Here is a 20,609-nt window from a genome sequence, read left to right on the forward strand (position 1 = left end):
TCCCAATTGATTTCCTTGAGTCTAGAGGCATGACGGGGTTGAGAACCATGGGACTTGGAGAAGGAAGGTGAAGAGTCGTTCACGAGGGTGGGGGAAGGCATGGTACACAATTGGGGGGTGGGAGTTGGGAGGGACCATCCCTGGCGGAAGCGTTCACACGGTGATGTCCCAATGGGCGACAAGGGTGGGAGGGTGTATTGGAATGGGGGTGGAACTCTGGTGTCAGGGGAGTATGGCTCAAAGAGGGAAGGGGGAAGGTCCAGATTGAGCTGTCAGCAGCATAGTTATGCCCAAGGAAGCCTAGAAAGGCAGCAGGAGATTGTGGCTAGGTAGGGAGACAGCTTGTGGGACCTGAGGAATGGGTGAGGGGGTAGATTACCGAAGGGATCTTGGAGGATCGCTGTGATTCGGGGAATTTTTAAAGAGTGAGAAGCTCTCATCGAATAATCCTAGATTACGATCAGAGGCTTGAATGAGGATAGTTCCATTATAGTAGATGGATGTGGTAGCAGCGGGGCTGCTGAGAGTCTTGGGCCATGAGGGAATTTCTTAGTAGCTACGATCTTAAGGGAGTAGAACACCTTCCTCCACTGTGCTCTTCTTTTAGTATAAAAGATCAGATCCCTGGTAATGGCTCCTTTTTTGGGGCAAAAATAAGGATCAGATATAAGGGTTTCTGGATTAGATTTAAGCAATCTATGTTTGAGGGATTTAACCGCGTTTTAGATAGGTTGGGTGGATAGTTAATAGTATAGCTATTTCGCACTAGTCCTTCAAGCCTGGCGTCCGTCTTGCTCAATGCGGAAGGGGCCATGTTTTAGAATGACACTCTGTAGGATGGTCACCCTGGGAGGATAGACTAGTGTGCAGCTTCCAGTACTAAGAGTAAGCAACTAGGTGGAGCAACAGCCTACGGGATGCTAGCGAGGTTAGCAAGGAGTCTCTTATCTCCCCATGAAAGCTTACTCCTTCTGAATATGCTAGCGCGGTTAGCAAGGTGTCTCTTATCTACCCATGAAGGCCGACTCCTTCGGAGTATGCGAGGCTGTGAAAGCGATCCGAGCTACTATAGGCTTAGTAGTTCACAAAAGGACATGGGAGATCCTAGTCGTTCCCAGATGGATGTCACATTGGGAAACTGAAGGTCTGTGAGAGTAACCTGAGTAGAGGCCGTGAGAGTAACCAGTGAAGAAACCAGTAGTGTGGGGGAGAATGGGAACATCAGAGAACTTTGTATAGTAATTACCAGAAAAAACAGTGGTGTGGGGGAGGATGAGGAACATCAGAAGTTTTCACAGTAATTTCCAACCAAGAGTGATAAGCTGTGGCGAGAACATGGGCGAACACCCTAAACCCCCACCGCCAGGATGGAGCAAGAGTTTAAGGAGAAACACCTGCGGACATCCATATGCAGCCCCCATTAATAGGAAGGACCCTGTGTTTTGAGAAGGCCACAGCATTGGGCGTTTCAAGATGGCCACTGTATTGGGACACCGGGGAGCTAAGTGCATAAGCTCTGCTGACCACCTTAGGGAGGAGAGACTTAGATGGCCGCCAATGCCTCACATGAGTGGAGCAGTGAGGGGGGAGTAAAAAAGAAATAAGGAGTGAACTCCTATAAGTGGTTGCGTGTGCCCTCACCGTAGACAGAGCATGAGTTTTCCATCTAGATTGTTTTGCTGTAGATGGGCCCTCGGAGTTCGTTGGTGAGAATCTGGGAGAGGGACAGGGGGGAGGCAAACTCGCCCCTACATCCTGATGGTTTGATGTATCCTCAACGGTCACGCAATCGGCTCATTCGTGCTGGAAACTGTCAAGATCGTTATTTGCTGTAGAGGCCAGTGCACATTCTGCTCCTAGCTTCGACCCGTGCTGGCATCCGTTGCGGAGCAGGTGCTACCCTGATCACAGCGTACGGGGCTAGGTGCACAGCCTGCAACAATCCTCCGTGGCCGATGCGGTGCAGCAGCCCATCGGTTCATGGCATATGCGTGGTGCAGTTCCTCCTGTTCACCACAAAGTCCCCGGTTTCCACTACACCCAGGCCTCTTCCACTTAGGAGGGACGTCCTCTGCGAAGCGCGACTGAGGACGCTTCAGCTTTTCTCCGATCGCTCCCGTAGGGCGGAGGCTGCGTAAGTCCATCATGGCGCCGAAAGCTCTGGCAGGACCTTGCAGTAGCAGCCGGTCCGCACTGAACTGCAAAACGTTGCTCCAGTCCTCACGCGGCGCTCTCTTACCAGATGTCAGCAAACAGCGTCCAGGAACAGCCGTGTGTGGCCAGTGGTCGAGACCACGGAAGTCTATTCCGTCACTGCATCCTCTGGGAGATCCCTGCAGTGAAGCCAGGTCAGCACTCTTCTGGTCGCCCCAACACATCTTTTACCCAGATGCCTGCGCCGAGCCCAGGGATGTCCAAGTGGGGCCGCAGGTCGAGGTCAAAGGAAGATCCGTGTATAGGAAGTATAAACATGCAATTGTGGTTAAAGCTTGCAGTTCGATGGGCCGGATTTCCAGGTATTTACGCCGATGGCGATCCCTTACCCCCGGTGCCTTCTGCAAGAGCTCCTACCCCAGCAGCCATTTTTGTACATCTGCTTTACATTTTCGTTATTTCAAATGTCCACTCCAAGTCAAAGCTAGTTCTCCAGTTAGCCCCATAAGGTAGCTAATTGTACTTTAAATGAGCCATCCCGTGTAGAGGGGAAAAAAACAGCTGTTTACCTAGTGCTGCATTTCTAACCATCGCCAAGAGGTATTACAGCATTTTCCTCTGACTTGATGTATGCTTGAGTTTTGAGACTTCTGACGACATTCCCTGCTTGACACCTCTAAATTGTGCCTGTATTGAATTGTGATCTAGAACAGACGATTGAAATGGTGGCATTCCCATGTGACATGGCTTCCAGTTCTTCAGACACCGTTTTATCCTAATTGAATTGTAGAGATCCAATTACACAACATATACTTACTCTTTCGCTACGATTATTGAAATTCCTTGTGGAATATTAAGGAAATCCGGCATCTTGTCCCTCTATGGAAGCGCTTAGAGATTAGAGTATGGTAAGGTGTATTATTGCATTATAGTGTTTGTAGTGTCAGGACACTCCTAAACGGATAGGAAGATAAGAACAGTTAGCCAATAAATCGAATGAACCTGATGATAGAGCCTGGCTCTATGTAGGCGATTGAACAGTGTTTATGGCTTGATGTGCAGAACACGGACCCATAATTACTCTTCGATGATGCCACCAGCTGGTCTTGGGCGTCCGACCAGCTAAAGAGTAGGAGTGCCAGGCACTACATACCCAGTCACGTGAAAGATTGGTAAAGCGCCCACGTCTGCTCTGTTTTCGTGGTCTGTGTGTGAAGGAAACTTTCACTGCTGCTGTCGAAGTTGTTAGTAGAGGTACAGGAAAGGTTTTAGTTCTACAGAAGCGCAAACCATTAGCTTTTTCAGTTCTGTTTTTTACATTTGCCAGTGCAAGTTGTGGCTTCCATTTATAAATCCTGAGTGTGGCATGTGTTACTTGAACAAAGCACCTGTTGCAGTTGGTGTTTTGTGAGCAACGTTTTCCCATGCAGGTTGAATTACATCATTCACTGCCACAATATATTTCAATGGTAGTGCATTTATTTAAAGCCATCTAACATAATAAAATGCGCCATTCCTGCACACAACATCTCCAAGATATTTGAATTGTTCTTCCTGGAAAACACACATATTGTTGGAGCTTTTTTATATCTGCGGTTATAGCACAGGATAAAAAAAAAAAAATTCAAATGGTTGTATGTGCTTTAAAGCATCTTGTATATCGCGTTCAGGGGTACAGTGAGCACATGGTTTTTAGAACTAATGTCTTGCGTAGCTGTTTAGAAGATGTTTAGAGTGTCTTAGTTCAATATGTGGGAATTTCAGGAGGCAATTGAAACTGGATGCTGCTAGCCAGGGAAGCCCATTACAAATTAATGGAGTAACGAAAATAGCGCCACAGGACCTGGGTACAATGTAATATGAAAAAGTTTGGTCCTTGACTAGATTTGTAAAGAACAACCAATGAGAGAAATGTATTATGATATGGAATTGCCAGAACAGTCCTAGTAATCAATACTGTCCAGCTCTAATTACACACTGGAATGGACAATTGCTCAAAATACACAATTGCTCAAAATACACAATGCGTCTATATAAACTGCACCCACGCTTTTTTTAATAGAGTAATTTCATTTTTATATATATATTTTTCAGAGTTGATTACAAACATACATCAACAGGTAAAGATATTACCACACAAAAGAAATGGGAGATTGCTCAAAAGAAAGGAAAGGTAGTGCTCGTGCCGGAGAAAAGGGGAGTGAAAATTAGAGGATTTCAAGTTACACAGTGTTCCTTATTTCAAAACTAAGCTGGTCTAAGAAAAACTAGTATACTGTAGCGTTTCCACAACCTTTATTCAACGTCTACTTGCATTTATCTTGCATTTATTATCTGAGTGCGTGAATACAACGTCCGATTGTGGGGGACACACAATTATGGTACATGCCCTTGCTGAGGGGAATGCGTTGACGTTTCGACCTGTCTTATGCATAGAGGGTGATTAGTAACCTCTGCTTGCGGGTCTTCTTCAGGACTGAGGGGTCGGGGGGCAACCAAATACTGGTGCCAATAAAGGGTGTCCCAAGTGACTAATCCAATAAACCCAGGTGCCAAGGAAGGACGTGCCCACCAACTATTCCCATTAGCAGATTAAATCTGCATGGTTGCGGTGGGCGTGCTGAGGAGAACCAACCAGAAGAGAAGTCCTCAAGGGTAATCAAGACACCAAAAAGTCAGGGAAGGCATATTGAACTGAGAAATTCTGTATTACAAATTTTAGTTGTAGCATTAGCGAAGGTCTTTTGGGCTTTTACTAACATTTTTATGTAAAAATTAAATATGTAGGCTTTTAGCCAGCCCTCTTGATCCATTGGTCTGCTGTATCATTCACATTTTCGTTCACCCACTACAACATACAGATTGTGGCAATGGGTCAACGTACTTCAATCATTTGGTTAACTTCACCGTGAGTGAACGCATTCTGCTCTTTCACAAGGAACACATCACACACAAAGTAGTTCCCTTCATTGCAAAGGACTGCTATGGCAATGCATGCTTTTTCAGACCAAAGTTATTTATGCTTTTAGCCATTTTTGGACCTGGCGTCAGCCAGGAACTTTTGATTTTTCTAAATTTCTGTGTATACTATATCTCCTTATAGTGAATCTCAGCCATCTCTCTTTGTCCATTGGCCTGTAGTATGTCTTTCACATTTTATTTTCCCACCCACTGCAGTAAACCGGTTAGGGCAGTGGGTCAACCAACTTTACTGAGAAACAACACTCTGCTCTATGACAAGGAGCACATCTACAAACAAACTGCATGCCTTGGACTACTGTGACAATGTGTGCTTTTTGAGACTAAACATATTTTAGTTTTGCGCCATTTTTAGGTCTGGCGTTTGCCAAGACCTTTTGATTTCACTAAGGTTAGAGGCAGAATATACATACTCATAGAGGCTTTCAGCTAGCCCGCTTCATCCATTGATCTATTATTGTCATTCACATTTGACTACTGTGGCAATGTGTGTTTTCTGAAAACAAAATATATTTTTGCTTTTAAGCCATAAATATTTTATTGATTTATTAGATTGGCGGGCGTCCGACACCATCCTCAGTCATAACGTTTTGTAAAAACCATGATAAAACAAGTGTTTACTAAGCCAAAAGGCCGCTTGCCAATACCAGACCTACTGGCTTTTCCAATGCTTCTTTTATATTGTCAGGATCCCAGCAGCTCCCTAACAAAAATAAAAAAGATTTTAATTTAAAAAAACATTGATTCTTTTGTACATGCCTACTGGAGAACACATGGAAGGAAAGGAAGCTGACTGTTGATCATTTAAACATTCCATTTTAAACCCTCCTTATGCATCTTTTGTGAGCGCCTTTATTGGTAAATATTTTCCTCCATATGAAACTTAACATGTTCATGCTGGTAGACCACAGAAGAGTCAAGGAGCCTTATTCTTAAAACAAATTGTAGTTGCGCAGTGCGAATCAAAGTGCGTTCTTCACTCCCCTTAACTAGAGGTAAAGAGAAATCCTCCACTAGAAAGTTGTTAGCAAACTAATATTGACAACATGTAAAAAGAATCCAAAGAAAATTAGAAGACAAATGTATGGATTTTTTTTTCTTTCACAGTGCTAGAATTTGAACGTGTCTACCTTGACAATCTTCCCAGCGCCACAATGTATGAACGAAGTTACATGCATAGAGATGTCATCACCCATGTAGCATGTACAAAGTAAGTCTAGTTAAGATGTTTTTGTGTCCGTTTTCTGCTTATGCTTAGGACTTGGTGCAGTAGATTCCTGCTTGACTGTTGTGACTTTTTGGAATTCTTTGTGAAACGCTCCTTACTGAAAGAGTTGCAATAGATTTTGGTTTTTGAAATACATGCATATTATGACTGTCTCGCGCATTCTCCTCATTATATATCATCTTGGTCTAAAATCTTGTTTAATTATTGGATGGAAGGCTTTAGTATCTGACTCCATATTTTTTTATTGCTTTTATAAGTAACTTTAACAGGTACCATACAAAGCAAGAGTTACTGGATTTGAAATGGCTGCTACATGTACACATTATATTGCTACGACTTTCTACGCACTACACTCTACGACTGCACTAGTGCACAATCTGTAGATCTTATTAGTTCAAATCTTAGTTTCCTTTTTTCGTAGATAACAGCCATTCATGTACTGGTTCCTTTAATTATTTTTCGAAATGGAAGTGTATATGCATTTAAAAAGACTTGGTTTCTTCATGGTACAGGATGCCTCACTACGTTTTATAACTAATGTAATATTCTGCTTTCAGTCTTGTATCTTACAACTCGTTTTTCATGGTTAGGCAGTGTTTTCTTCTATACCTTCTTTCTAGAGAAGAAACATTCAGTGGCAAAGAGGTTACATGATGACTGGCGGGAAAACTAAACTCGTTTGAAATAAACTGTGCAGAATGACACAAATCACTAGGACTCTTGCATGCAATAAGTATGCACTACTCAGGTTAAAGCATACCACAATTTTTGTTCTCTATGTATGTTTTCTAGCCTATTTCTTTTGTCAGGCAACTAGTTCCTATCTTAGGTTAGCAGATACTGGCTTGTTTGAGTCCATTGACAACCCAGGTTTCAAAGTGTTTTAGAGACTAGCCGAATTATGACATTTATAATTTATTAATGGAAGTTTCTCCGTGGTGCACACAGATCCAATCTATGGCCCTCATTACAATATTGGTGGGCCCGCTACCGACATGCTTTTGGTGGCAGACCCATAAACCTCTTCAGAAGCAGTCCGACCGCTGAATTATGATCCAGCGGTCGGTGGCATAGGGCGGAGGGGCCAACCGCTGCTTTTCCGACAGGCTCAAGGAGCCCACCAGGGCATCAGTGGAACCGTAATCCCTACAATAGGGGAGGTCCCTGCTCAGGCACCGCCGTAGGGATTACCATGCCCATTTCTCTCTTTGCCCTTACCATGGCGTTGCAACTGTTCCCCCCCCTCCTCCCCCCCATGACTCTGCTATGGCGTCCTGGGGGCACACGTGGTGCCCCCCAAACACCCATGTGCCAGGCACACGGTGCAGGGATGTTTGTAACTATGCCTTTTGCTTTTGAGGCTTCTGCTGCGACCCTTTTCCAGGCTGCAGTGCAAGCCTCAATTGAAAAATACATGTTTATGACCGCCTTCATAGCGGACAGACCATAATTAGGTGGGTGGAGTCGCCAACTACATATAGGGTGGACTCCATCCCAATAAGATATCGGGCGGACGCTCGTCTGACTGGCATCGTAATGAGGCCCTATGTTCCACTCTGATTACCTAAATTAAATGAATTCCATTAAGGACATGAGGGGGGCGCAAATCCAGGAACCGAAGATTGGAGAACTAGTCTACAAAAGTATACAATCTGAAAGGTGTAGCCAATAAATTTAGCAGAATATGGAGCTTCTTCCTGACTTACTTAAATGAAGCCAACAGAGGCCTAATCTACCTTAATTGATTGCGCTCCTTGGGCCTCCTCAACAATGACCAGTACATACTTGCAGATTTTCAGACATAGAGGGCTTAGAGTGGGGTTGAGGGTAACCTGGAAATGGTGCCAGTTGTGCTTTAGCTTGGATGCTATGAGAGGGGTTATAGGAGAGTGGAAAGAAGGACTGTTCCTTCTATATTCAAGTTGGGTATGCCCACCTCAAGCTGGGTTTTTTAAACCCCAATAAAACTTGTTTAAACCTAAGGATAAGAGAAATCGGTCTAGAAAATTGGATAAATTGAGGTTGTCGGTTTGGGCAAAAGAATATGCCTGGCGACCAATGAGACTGGTTTGGACACGAGTTAGGATGTTGGTAGCTTTGAATGTGACTTAAGAATTCTGAATACATTGAAATCACTGGGTAAAAGTAACACTGGTACTGTTCTCAGACCTTTATGCCCAATTGCATGTATATGTGATTTTTATTTTGGTCCTGGTGCTGCACTAATCTAGTGTGTGTTTTGGCAGCATAGGAATATCCCTGACCGTGAGGCCCTAGACCTATCCTGTTACCTGGAGGCGTGATCCAAGTACCCTTGGAGATTGCATTGAGTTATTAGTATAGTGATTAAAGTGGTGGTGGTGGCAGTATACTGTTTAAAAAGTTGAGTTGGTTGACTAGAGCTTTTTGCTTCAGTGAGAGTAAAGCCTATTGGCTCACTTATGTGAAGTTATGCTATTATGTGTATGACCCATAACCTTTTTGTGTGTGTGTGTGTGTGTGTGTGTGTGTGTGTGTACACATGTGAAGCTTGTGTAACACGTCTGGTGGTCAGTTGCATGCGTTGCTGAGTCACAGTAATGGAGGCCAGTGGTATCCATTTTGAACGCCCCAGGTCTGGCATAGCATATGATGGAGAGTGAGGACTGTGCTTCTAGACAGTGGAAGTGTACTGGCCGCATTCCTGTAGCTTAAAGAAGACGATCCGTCCACTAACGTGAGGAGGATGGAGGCGGAGGTAACTTTAGGAATTCCATGAGGTCTTTTGTTAGCAAGAATCTGTTGACTAGTCTTACTGAGTGCTGCTGTTTGGTGGGTGATAGGGAGTGGAGGGTGCAACTGCAGTCTATGTTGTCTGAAGTGAGGACGTTTTTAGATGAGGCCTACCCCTGTTGTCTGTCCCCGATTACTCCTTCAGTTGGGTTGATGACAATCGGGTGCAGAAACCTCCCACTTCTTCATGCCTCTATTGTGGCTGCTTTAAGTTGCCAACCTCCCCAGTGTTACCTGCTGTGAGGAGCATTATTCTTCACAGCGGCTGTATCTGAAGAGCGCCCGAAGGAGAACAATCCCAACTCTGTTCTATAGTTTTAGGCAATGGATCCACATCCCCTTTCTAGAAGTTGTGTATAAAATTGGGGCCCAAACCACCCCACTTTGTTCCTTTTGCAAGTTCTTTATGACCAGGGAAAGGCATGCTCCGCAGAGTACTTAATGTACTGCTGTGCAACCAGGGCTGGTGTATGCCTGAAAGCCAGTCTTCCAGAGTGGAGGGGGATATCACCTGAAGCCTGCACTTTCTGAGCTATTGATCTGCCCTCAGCATATAAAAGCCAGCCTGCTGATGAAGAAGTAGGAGGCCCAGCATGTTTCTAGTGGTGAAGGGATATCCAGAGAGAGCAGGTGACACACGAACAAGCTAGGGAGTATCCTTGTGTCCTGGGGACTACTATGGTTTCCCATAACGATTCATTGTAGAAACTGCTACTGTGGGCTCATCTTAGCAACTTTATAATTGCCGTATCTACAAGTGGAGGCTGCAACCGCTGTGGTTGCCCTAGTCTGGGACAAGGGCTACAGTGATTGCGAGTGGCGCAGATAGGAACTACAAATGCCCTGATCGCTGTACACAAGGACTCTTACTGCTGTGATCGCCATAGGACTGGTTGGCGGTTACAGCTATCATGATCACAATGGGCCTAGATGGGGGTCTACAATTGTTGTGATGGGCATAGGTCTGACTGGGGCTGCAGCTGCCTCGGGTCCAATAGGAACTGCAATTGCTGTGACCACCTTTGGCCCAACCCAGGCTGCATCTGTCCTCTGCCTAGGCGGTACTTCATCACTGCAACCTTCAGAGACCTCTGCCGTTGAACACTTTTGCGTTGTGGTCCCAGACTGAGACTAGGTGGGCATGCTGGTGGACACTGTCAGCTCCTAGTATTCTGTGCAGCCCAACAGACCTTCGGTTCATTTCTGCACCTGCAGAAGACATATGGGAACCCCACCACTTAAACAAGAAGAGAGCAACGACTCAAAACTTGTGACCCGTACCATGAGATGGGTAAGACTAATATGACCGTGTGTATTTAACTGTGGGCATGAAACCTGCACTTGTGCTTAATTCATGCCACCTGACTTCATGAATGGGGACCCAGAACAAGTGGGAGCTCTCACGGGAAGGTGTAGTAAGGGAGCAAAGATGGTTTAGAGCACTGAAAACTAATACCAGTTAAGGGCATTGACGATTATTAGGATTGTGTAGTATTTAGTACAGCTGTGTGATTAAAGCGCTTTCTTTCTGGAAAAGACCAGCTCTGTGCAGAACATTGAAATTACTGTGTATTTTGGTCGAGTGCTGAGCTCATGCACCCAACACTACCTCCCAGAGAAACGTGACTACTCACTCTGTCTACCCTGAGAGTCCAGTGCGAAAGGGAGTAATACTTATCAGAGTTTGCTAAGCCATAGAAGGACAGAACCCCAGGACATTGGTGGCAAACTACCTCAAACCCCACAGTTGAGTTCTGAGTACCTCCTGCCTGCCCCATCACCCCCTGAACGAGGCCTTTCAGTATTTCATTCAGACATTGTTACATGAACTTTGTAAAAAGTAGAACTAAGGGCTCCAGAAATAGAGGAAACCTAATTGAAAACCATCGGAACAGGAATTGCACAGATCAAAGAGCTAAAATATGCTAGAGCAGTATTTAACCTGGGGTCCGGGGACCTCTCGTGATCCACAAAGCCTACTCGGGCAGTCTGCGACTGCTTAGGAAATTAAATAATATTAGCAGATTAATAGAGAATGTATATACAAAGAAGCCAAATGTAAAATTTTGTTCTGTAGATTTAAGAAATTCCAAATTAGAGGCTAAAAATAAAGTAGTGTAAGTGCATCAAACAGAATATAGTACGGATAATGAGTGGCCTCAATTAAATTCAGAAAAGGCCGTTCTTTCCCATTAAAATGTTGGTTTTTTTGTTTGTGAATTAAATTTTATATTTCATTATTTGTGCATTTGTTTGAATGCTTGTGTCTGTATTTTTTGTGTATTGTTTTGCAGTTCAAATCTTCGAAAATGCTTAGGATGGGATTTCTGACTTCTTGTAATGACTCAGCAGGGTCTGAGAAGGGCAGTATACAACAAAATAAGGATGATCAGTGTACTAGGAAGAGAACTATGTTAGCACTTCTTTGGTATATTGCCATTGTTCTAATACAAAAAACATTGCTTGAGACTCCTCTTTCGAAAGCCACAGAACGTTTGAGGAAACATGTAGAAGGCCAATGTGTTGGAGACCCTCAGTATAACTATTTTCCCAGAGGTGCACAGATTTCCACTTTGCCCAGGCTGGGTGCCTCTGAGCAGATTGCTTTTTATTGATTGAGTTCCTCCCTAATTCACAAATGTGGTGACTGATGTTTGCACCAGAAATTGCTATGTCTTCTTTTTTTAAACTAAATAGTAGTGAATTTTAATGACCCTGCAAATTCCAGTTCAGAGTAATGAGGGGTATGATATTTGATCATAGCTGTATCATCAACATAAAAATCTATTATTTGAATGGTCTTGTGAATGAAAACTGCATTTGATGTCTTTGCTTAGCATGCAATGTATTGCGACATATGGTTCTGAGAAATTAAAGGTTTTTGTACACTAGACCTGCAGCCAACCATGTTGTGTTGCCATGGGCTTCTACTTTAAAATTGCATGAGATGTATTTTCTTGTTGTCTCCCTGTGCCAACTCCAAAAACAAAAGGGTAGGTTACGACCCTTGATGTTAGTTAGTCAACATGTCTTGTGCATACACAAAAGGACATTTCATCACTAGGGGCTCCTAGTTTCCTACACTTACTCAGACTACCTTAATAAGTTGGTGTTGATTAGTGTGTAAGATACCAATCCATGCAAACCTAACATTGTTACCCAATGTACTTAGCTTTTTACCATTCATAAATTAACTAGCTGGTGTCTCGCTCAGTGTTTTCATTGCAATTCCTATTGTTTGCATGCACCTAGAATTATGAAAGGAGCGGTACTTGTGAGCTAGAATTAAATTATAGCCACGATCTATTTGACTGGGTTCTGGAGCCCAGATCTCATGTCCTCCGAATGTCTTGCAGCCTGTTTTGCAGTCCTGGTTGGGGATGGTTTGCAGTTATTCAATCAATAGGGTTGTGTGTAGTAAATCCTTTAAAAGCTGGGTGATTTAACGGTTAACTCAATCTGTGGTCTCCTGAATGTGCTAGAATACTGTTGGTCAACTGCTGTCCTACGGCTGTGTGCCAGTGCTGGAACACTTCCAGGACCTTGAATTTCTATTTTTGGAGTTTGCAAAGTTAGTAGGAACGTGAATTATGTTGATGATATGTTCTTATGCGGAGAGTCTTTAGGGTCCTTACTGTTTTATAAAATAGCTTTTTTTGGGAATTCTACCAGTAGTCATTGATGTAATAGTGGCCTCCTACTCCTCATCTGCTGATTCTTTGTTTCTAGTGCGTATTTTTCTTTGATTCTCCTGTCGAACCGTCTATCTATTTTCTTTGTGTAATATATTGTATGTGGCTCCGGGCCTGAAGCTCAACATGTATTGCAAACAGCAGCAAAATCACCATATGTTTGTGAGAAAAGAAACAAACACAGGAGACATCACCGAACAGAAAACTGATAAAAAATGTACCTAATATCTGTGAACATGTTTCAGTCTGTTATGGTTACAGGGAAAATTGTAATTCCTATATTTGAGCTGTGGCCCAGAAACTCACATGAGCTTATGTTGTAAGTCGATGACCCACTTTCTTCTGTTGCTACTATTGCCTCTGCATTTTGAGGAAGAATTCTAAAGTGAAATGTTACCAGTATGTTACGATTGAAGATAACGTGCTTCCGTCTGTAGGGGTGTCTGTCATTTCCTCCTTAGATGTCTGTCCTTGGCTTATCCGGTGTGCCTCCTTAATATTAAATCAACAGTATCAATGGGACACAATATCAAGGACAGAATATCGAAAATAAAATATCAACAGGTAAATAATTTTAGATTTTTTTATACCCAACTCCACATACATGTACACGGTACATATTTCTTCAACGTACATAGATATGAAGTTTAAAATAATAAATCTATACTTCCCCATTTGTACTAAACTTTCGCTATTCTGTTCTTGATATTCGTATATGACAATATTGTTGGTGTCGATATTCAGTAGTACAATGCCTTATCCTTCTTTAAATGACACCTGCTGAGCTTCTGTCATTGCACAATGCCTTTCATTACCTTGTTCTAATCATTTTACATATCCTCAAAAGAAATGCCTCCTTCAAATTTCGCCTTTACATTTGTTTAAAAAGAAAAAAACATTTCTGTTTTCGTATAAGATGAAGCCTTCCAAAAAAATAAGAGCAAGAAAGCAAACTGTGTGTTGTGTTTACTGAGGAGTGTATTCTTTGTAATCAAAACACACTCTAGAATAGGTGACATCGAAGGGGAAGGGGTCACATTCTTCCATCTTTACCTCGCTCATTACATTCCAGTGAGATAAAAGTTGACCACCTTGTTTGGGGGCGGAGGTAGCCAGCTATGATAATGGACACACCTTGCTGAAGTTCTTTCTTTTTTAAAAAGTTTTTGCGGAGCATTATATAGCGCGAACTTGACCCGAATCCAATCAGAGCGCTTTACATAGCACTAGTTACGTTACATTAGGACACCCATTCATTCTTTTGTTAGGCACGGGGAGATTAAGTGATGTGCCCAGAATCACAGGATGTTCAGCGTCATTACCGAGACTCGAACCCAGTCTCCCAGGTCCGAGGTCGAGTGCCCTAGCCGTTTGCACTAGGGGAGCCCCGATGCACTTACCCCCACATGTTCCCAATCTGTTCGCCTCCTTGTATGCAAAATTGGGACAGGAACTCCCCAACCTGCACTCCCACTCTCCTCGGGCTGAAGACCTGCTGCGGCAGAGGTGGTAGTGCTTTCCACAAAGTCTGTAGTGAATCACCAGGGGGGTGCTGCTGAATCCAAGCTGGTGGATGTAAGCTGAGAATTACATTGAAGGGTAGGAATGTTTTCTGACCTTTTTTGCTGGGATGTGGGTTGTGCAATTATTAAGATAATAGTGTTTTCTTCTGTGTTAGGAAATGTATGCTCATGGTGCTTCTAATGTTGGCTGGTTGTGAGTTCCAGAGCTTAGCAGCTTGTACTGAGAAAGCAGTGCCTCCTACAGATTTCTTATGGTAATGTATAAGTGGTGCAAGCCTGGAGTGCAGTGTTTGGTATGGTTTGCTTGAATTTAACTTGTAGATATAGCAGTCCTTTTCCTTGGGATATTCTGTGGACAGTGCAGAGTGCCTTGAACATTGCCTGCCCCGCTGTAGGTAGCCAGTGGAGCGATTGAAGGATTGGAGTTGTGCTTTCTCTTCGATGAAGGTGAGAAGAAGCTTTGCAGCTTTTGGAGGAGTTGTATTTTGTGTATGATAAATGTGGGTGCACCAAGGTATAGGCTGTTGGCATAGTCAAGCTTGGAGATTACGAGTGTGAGGATGGCTTGCCGTTTATGTTGGTATGCAAGGTATGGGAAGATGTGACTAAGTGTTTTTATTGTGTAGAAGGCACTCTTTGTGACTTTAACATGTGGTTTCCAGGATAGGTCTAAATCCATGGTTACTCGCTATCCATTTTTTAAATAATTTGGGTGTCATCTGCATAGTTGTTGCCTGTGAGGTTGTTTGATATAATCCGATTTGTTATGGTGGTTAGGTAGATGTTGAGTAGCAGTGGGGATATGATGGGCCCCTGAGGAACCCCACAGTGTTGTGTGAGAGGAGATGATACAAAAGGTGGTAGGTACACTGCACTTTGTCTTTGAGATAGGAAGTAGTTCATTAGGCCAATTTTCATGGATTCTGAGATTGTGGAGTCTTTGTAGTTGCTGCCGGTGGTGGACAGGGTCAAATGCAGCTTTTAAATCCAAAAGCACCACAGCATCTATGCTATTGTTTTTCATGTTGAGGTTTAGGTCATGCAGATGGATATGATGGCTGACTCTGTGCCTCTGCCTAGTCAGAAGCTGGACCGCTGGAGTGATATAAAGCCATAATGTTCTGTTAAGTTAGAGTTGAGTAAACACTATTCTCTCAAGCATTTTTCCCGAGAAAGGTCAATTTGATGTAGACTAGTAGTTTTTCTGGGTCTGAGGAGTCTTGGGGGGGGGGGGGGGGTTTCTTTTTGAGAAGACCTCTAATGTAGGTTTTCAGCTCGGTGGGAATGAACCTAGTTCCAAGCACTTTTTAAGTAGGCATCTGGCTTCCTCCCCTGCACAGTTTGAGCAAAGAAATTCTTTGAAATTTTTGTGAAAGTGAGCGTGAGCTTTCCCAGTGACCCTGCCAGTCTCCTTGCCAAGCACCCCACCCCGTATCGCTGGGAAGGGAAGGGAACAAGCAGTCGAGCTGGGTATCTGCCACTCCATTGAAGTGTTCCCACCCCCCATGACAACCAAACAAAACTGCTCTGAGCTTATGTGGACCAATCACGTGTAAGAGTCCGTCCAGGTAACCAGCTTGGTCGGTGTTGAGAGCATATGTATTGACCAATGTAATGTCTCTACCCTCTATGTGCACACTGGTGAGACCATACTGCCCTGCAGTATCAACAAGTTGATGTGTGACCTGAAAGGGAACCGCGGGTGTACCAAAATGAGGACACCCCATGCAAAGTTGTGGGTGGTGTACATTTTTCCCCACCAGCACTTATGGAGGAACACCCCTTCAGCCGCAGCCACGTGTCTCCTGAAGCAGTGCTATATGGACCGATCTTTTCAAGTAGGCTTTCACCTTATATGATTTAGTCATGTTGCTGAGCTCCCAATCATTCCAGGATATAATCTTATGGTTTGCCTGGTCCTCTGTCATCGTAGCGTGTAACCGTGTCCTTTCCCTGAGCCGCAACAACATAGTCATCTGAATGCACTCCCTGCTGCTCTTGTAAAGTTACCTGTAGTAGTCGTATACCATAGTGAACCCCTAATAGGAATATTCTCAAGCACCCCACCCAGGGACATTAAGGCACCATCCACCCCACCCCCCGCCCCCCCCCCCCCCCCCCCCCAAACCTCCCCAATCCAGACTTGGCACGGAAAACATCACTCAGCCGACCGGATCAGTGAAGTGCAGGGGCAATGTTAGTGGGGTTGGCGTGTGTTGCAGCAGGCGATTTCTCCCCCCCCCCCCCGCACCCTCCAGTTCTACAACCTACCATCCATCAAAGGCAGCCAAGCCACCAAAACATAAGTGCGCCCCATAGAACAAGCGGGAGATACCCTCTTCTTCTGTGGGGCACCCTTATGTTTTGGTGACTTGATTGCCCAGCATTATGTGAACATACAATCAATCAGTCATTAATCTCACCGTCTTAGTGTCGCCACAGCACAAGGGTGGGTGGTGTACCGTTGAGGGCGGCTTCGCCGGGCCCCTATACCCTCGCGCTTGCACAAAGAAGGGGGGAGAGGCCCTCAGGAGTCGCCAATGTTTTGAGCCAGGCTTCCAGAAACATAAGTGTATCTGTACACTTCACGCATTCAGGTAAGCCAACAAGCCAAATGTTATTTCGATGTGCTCGGCCTTCAGCATCCTCCTCCTTGCGTTCTAGTGTCTGGACTCTTCCTTCCAGTCCCTGTTGTTGTTCCTTCAGGACGCGTGTTTTGTGTTTAAGGTTGGCCAATGCTCTCTCGTTGTGTTTGATTCTTTGTCATCTTGTGCTGGTCATCCTGCAAAAGGCCAATGTCGGCCACCAGAGTATCCATTTTCCGTTTTTAAAGTCTCCCTGGTATATCTGATTGCCAGCAGGCTGGCCTCCAGTGAAGTGGATTGTGTTGTGTCTAGCATCTGGGAAGGGTTGTGTGCTCTTTCCCCCTCCTATGCAGGCGAACATGGCTCCTTCAACTTTTCATCCTCTGGCTCTTTCTGTTTAGAGTGCCTCTCCATGGCACCTCTGACTGTCTACCCATTGTTGGAGAACGGTCTGATGGCTCAGTGGCAGCAATAGTCTGACTGGTTCCACCCGGCTCAGCAGGTGCCCCCTGGGTAACTCTGCAAAGTCTGATCTCCCTCGAAGGTAGTCGCCCTCAGAGAATTGGTGCTCCCTGTTGTCTCACCAGACGAACAAGCACTCTCCACTCATCTCCATGAGGGCACCAAGGAGGATACCCAGTGGTCTCTCCTCCTGGGGTCAACGATAGCAGTATGCATGCAGCCTGTCATTCTCCCCTCACAGGCTTCACATTTGCTGTGACAAAGACACTGCCATGAGTCCATAGGCCCCAGCCTGGTTCCTTACAATGCATAATGCCGGGGGTGGTAACTTTGCCCTCAACGCTATCTCTCCCAGCCTGGAGCATACAGTAGCTGGCTGCACCGCTCCATGAACGGCCCAGGGCATTCAACAGCCCCCTGGCAGCCGAATCCCAGGTTCCGTAGCAATTCATGACCACCACCCGCCTTGCCTCACTGCAAGCCGCCTCCTCTCTGTCGCCACCCACTACAGCAGTGGCACTCTATTGCCCTCCATTGGTTCTCAACTCCCCTGCACCGCAGAGGCTGCTACGAGCACTGCAGGGTCCTCCAGGCCATTCAGCGATGATTCTGTGTTCACCGCGGCCGGGCAAAGTCTATAGCTCCGCTTACCTACCATCTTGCATTTTGGCCACCGCTCTGCTGTGGAGAAAATACTGGTCAACAAGGGCTATCGGACCTCCAGAAATGCCACTCCATTCACCGCCAGATAGTTATTCGTGCCCCATGCGTACTGGAGATACAGGGGTCAGCATGGGTTACAGGATGGCACTGAATGACGGTGTGACACCGGGAGCTTTGCAAAGGTACCTCTCAATCGGTGCCAAGCCATGGCCCCACCTCCATTCGATCTTAATGATTTCTGTGCTGCAACAGCTGAAACTGTTCTCACTGTAAATGAATATCTACTCAGTGGCCTGATTTCTCACTCTCAAAATGGAAATCTAGTAGCCATCTACTTTATCTGTTACGGAGAGTATAGCTGTTTTCTTAAAATGTGATTAAGTTCGGTCTGCTGTATGTAGTCCGATACCAACCATATGGAGTGAGATCTAGATCTTCCTCCCATATTTCCATGAGAACCCGCTGACAAGCCGATAGGTCATGCTATGGGAAAACAGAGCTTCTAGCGACAAATGTGATACAAGCATTGAGGACAGGGTGTATAGCTGCCCTGTTACTTTTCTAGGTTTGAACCTCAGTTAAAGGAAATAGTTCACTAAGGGAATTGCCACTGCAGGCCCTTAGTGAATTGCCACTGGACTCAGCATTATCGACCAATACCTGTTTCCAGTGCAAATCCCATCTATTGTAGGATGCCAATGCCAAAGTATAGTTCAGTTTCTTTCTATATGCATGCCTTAATTACTGATGCCTAAATATGCCTTTCTGATGGTCTGAAATGAGAACAACCATAATACAGTAAGTGTCAGGTTAAATGTGTCCTCCAGCAGAAGCACACAGCATTGCGCCCAAAGACAGATGTTTCCCAGGCATTCATGCTCTGACATTATTTGGAGCGTGAAAAGCAATGGTGATAAAACTGTGGTGTGCAAAACTGTGTAGACATGATGATTTATGACTTGAAAAGTAATATGCTCTTAAAGCCTAGAAAAATCAGGGCTCTTTTAGCACAGATCAGTGATCAATTTTTTTTTTTGGGGGGGGGGGGGGGGGGGGGGTTTATTTATTTATTTAGTTATTTTCCAAGCAGTAGAATATAAGGAGAACGAATAGACTTAGAATAGAAGGCTAGCTACTTTTAGGTTAGTAAAAGTTGAATTTTCATTCTGTATATTATTTCAGAGCTTGATGCAGGAATTGTGGGCTTTTTCCCCCTCTGTTGAGCACTGGGTAAACTTGTTGGTTATGGAGTGGGTACAGATGGGGGTTTCCATAGTTAACAATCTGGTTCTTGCTTCTATGGTGGGTAGGAAAGCCTGGGGGAAGATGATGGTCATGGGTTATCTAGAATTTGTAAAGGAACGATTTTCCCAGTGCTAGAATACATTTGTGTGATGCTTCTGGGTCTACTACCTGTGCCACAAGCTCTTTTTGTTGAAGGGTGTTGTCCAGTGCAGATCTAAGATTGTGAGATGGCTTTTAGTTGGTTATCAGGGTCTTTGGGACCTCTTGTCCTGAATGCTTGTGCGTCACGCAGAGCACCTTGATGGTTACTTATTTTCATTGGCAGCATGATTGAGAAATTGTAATCCCATATTTATAATCCTAAGAAAAGCTTTGCTGTCTGCGTTCAAGCCAAATAATAAAAAAAAAATGTGGGGGTTGCATGTGTATGTACTATGGCAGTAATTCAAGTAATCTTATCAAGTAGAGTCTAGACTGTCCGTTCCAATTGAGGACCCCTGAACGGTCCATTATGTGTTTTATTGAGCTAGTTTAGAACTTTCTACGAGGCCTGATTATGGCAGCACAGGCTTCCTATGCCAAAAATGTTGCTTAGCGGTTATATGACATAACATTGCATACTATTGCAAAGCATGCCATTTCAGCGCGGTTATTACAACGTATTAACACTAAAACACAAACCTTTACTACGCATATGCCTTTACAACACATTTTGTTCTAATAGCATGATTGTTAAAGGCCCATGAGTGTTTTACAGTTAAGTCAGTTAAGTATAATCACTGTGTGTTTGTATATATGTATCCCGAAATTGAGAACTATATAGTATCAAACTGAGATAAAGTCAAACATAACAAAACTCAATATGGTGTAAAAAGTATGCCATTGACTTAATTGAAAAGCAGTCTATGCATTGTTTTTAATGGTGTGTGTTTTTTAGAGGGTGGTTCCCTTTAAAAGTATTGTTTGCACTTTGAAAACTCTGACCCTGTTGAAGGCTACGGCTGAAACACATTGGACTCTTGTCCGACCTCATGGTGATGAGAAAATTATAAACTCGCAAAGCAGTGGTGCCTTGCTGTGCTGTGTTTTCCTTGCCTCCTGTAGAGCTGAGTGGTATCAGGGCTACCTTTTGGAAACAACTGTGGTTATATATAAATAAACCACCTCCACCACCCCCCTCCCTAACCCCCTTGAAACCCATAAACACCCGAAACTATAAAAACCCATACTTACCCAATACTTGCGTTTAAAACGCATATTCTGGCTTTACCATGCATGCCTTTACACAGACGTTTATAATAAAATT

At 44.3% G+C, this 20,609-nt stretch overlaps 1 protein-coding gene across 1 annotated transcript in view; it reads left to right on the top strand.

The window, feature by feature from the left end:
• PPWD1 (peptidylprolyl isomerase domain and WD repeat containing 1) overlaps positions 1-20,609 on the top strand; it is a 416,345-nt gene that overhangs the window by 43,987 nt on the left and 351,749 nt on the right. The window contains exon 2 of the mRNA XM_085631724.1: positions 6,241-6,343. Coding sequence (XP_085487850.1) covers positions 6,241-6,343 — 103 coding nt within the window. The remainder of the gene's footprint in view (positions 1-6,240; positions 6,344-20,609) is intronic.

Source organism: Triturus cristatus, chromosome 2_1, assembly GCF_964204655.1.
Source record: "Triturus cristatus chromosome 2_1, aTriCri1.1, whole genome shotgun sequence".
In the NCBI taxonomy this organism is placed as follows: domain Eukaryota; kingdom Metazoa; phylum Chordata; class Amphibia; order Caudata; family Salamandridae; genus Triturus; species Triturus cristatus.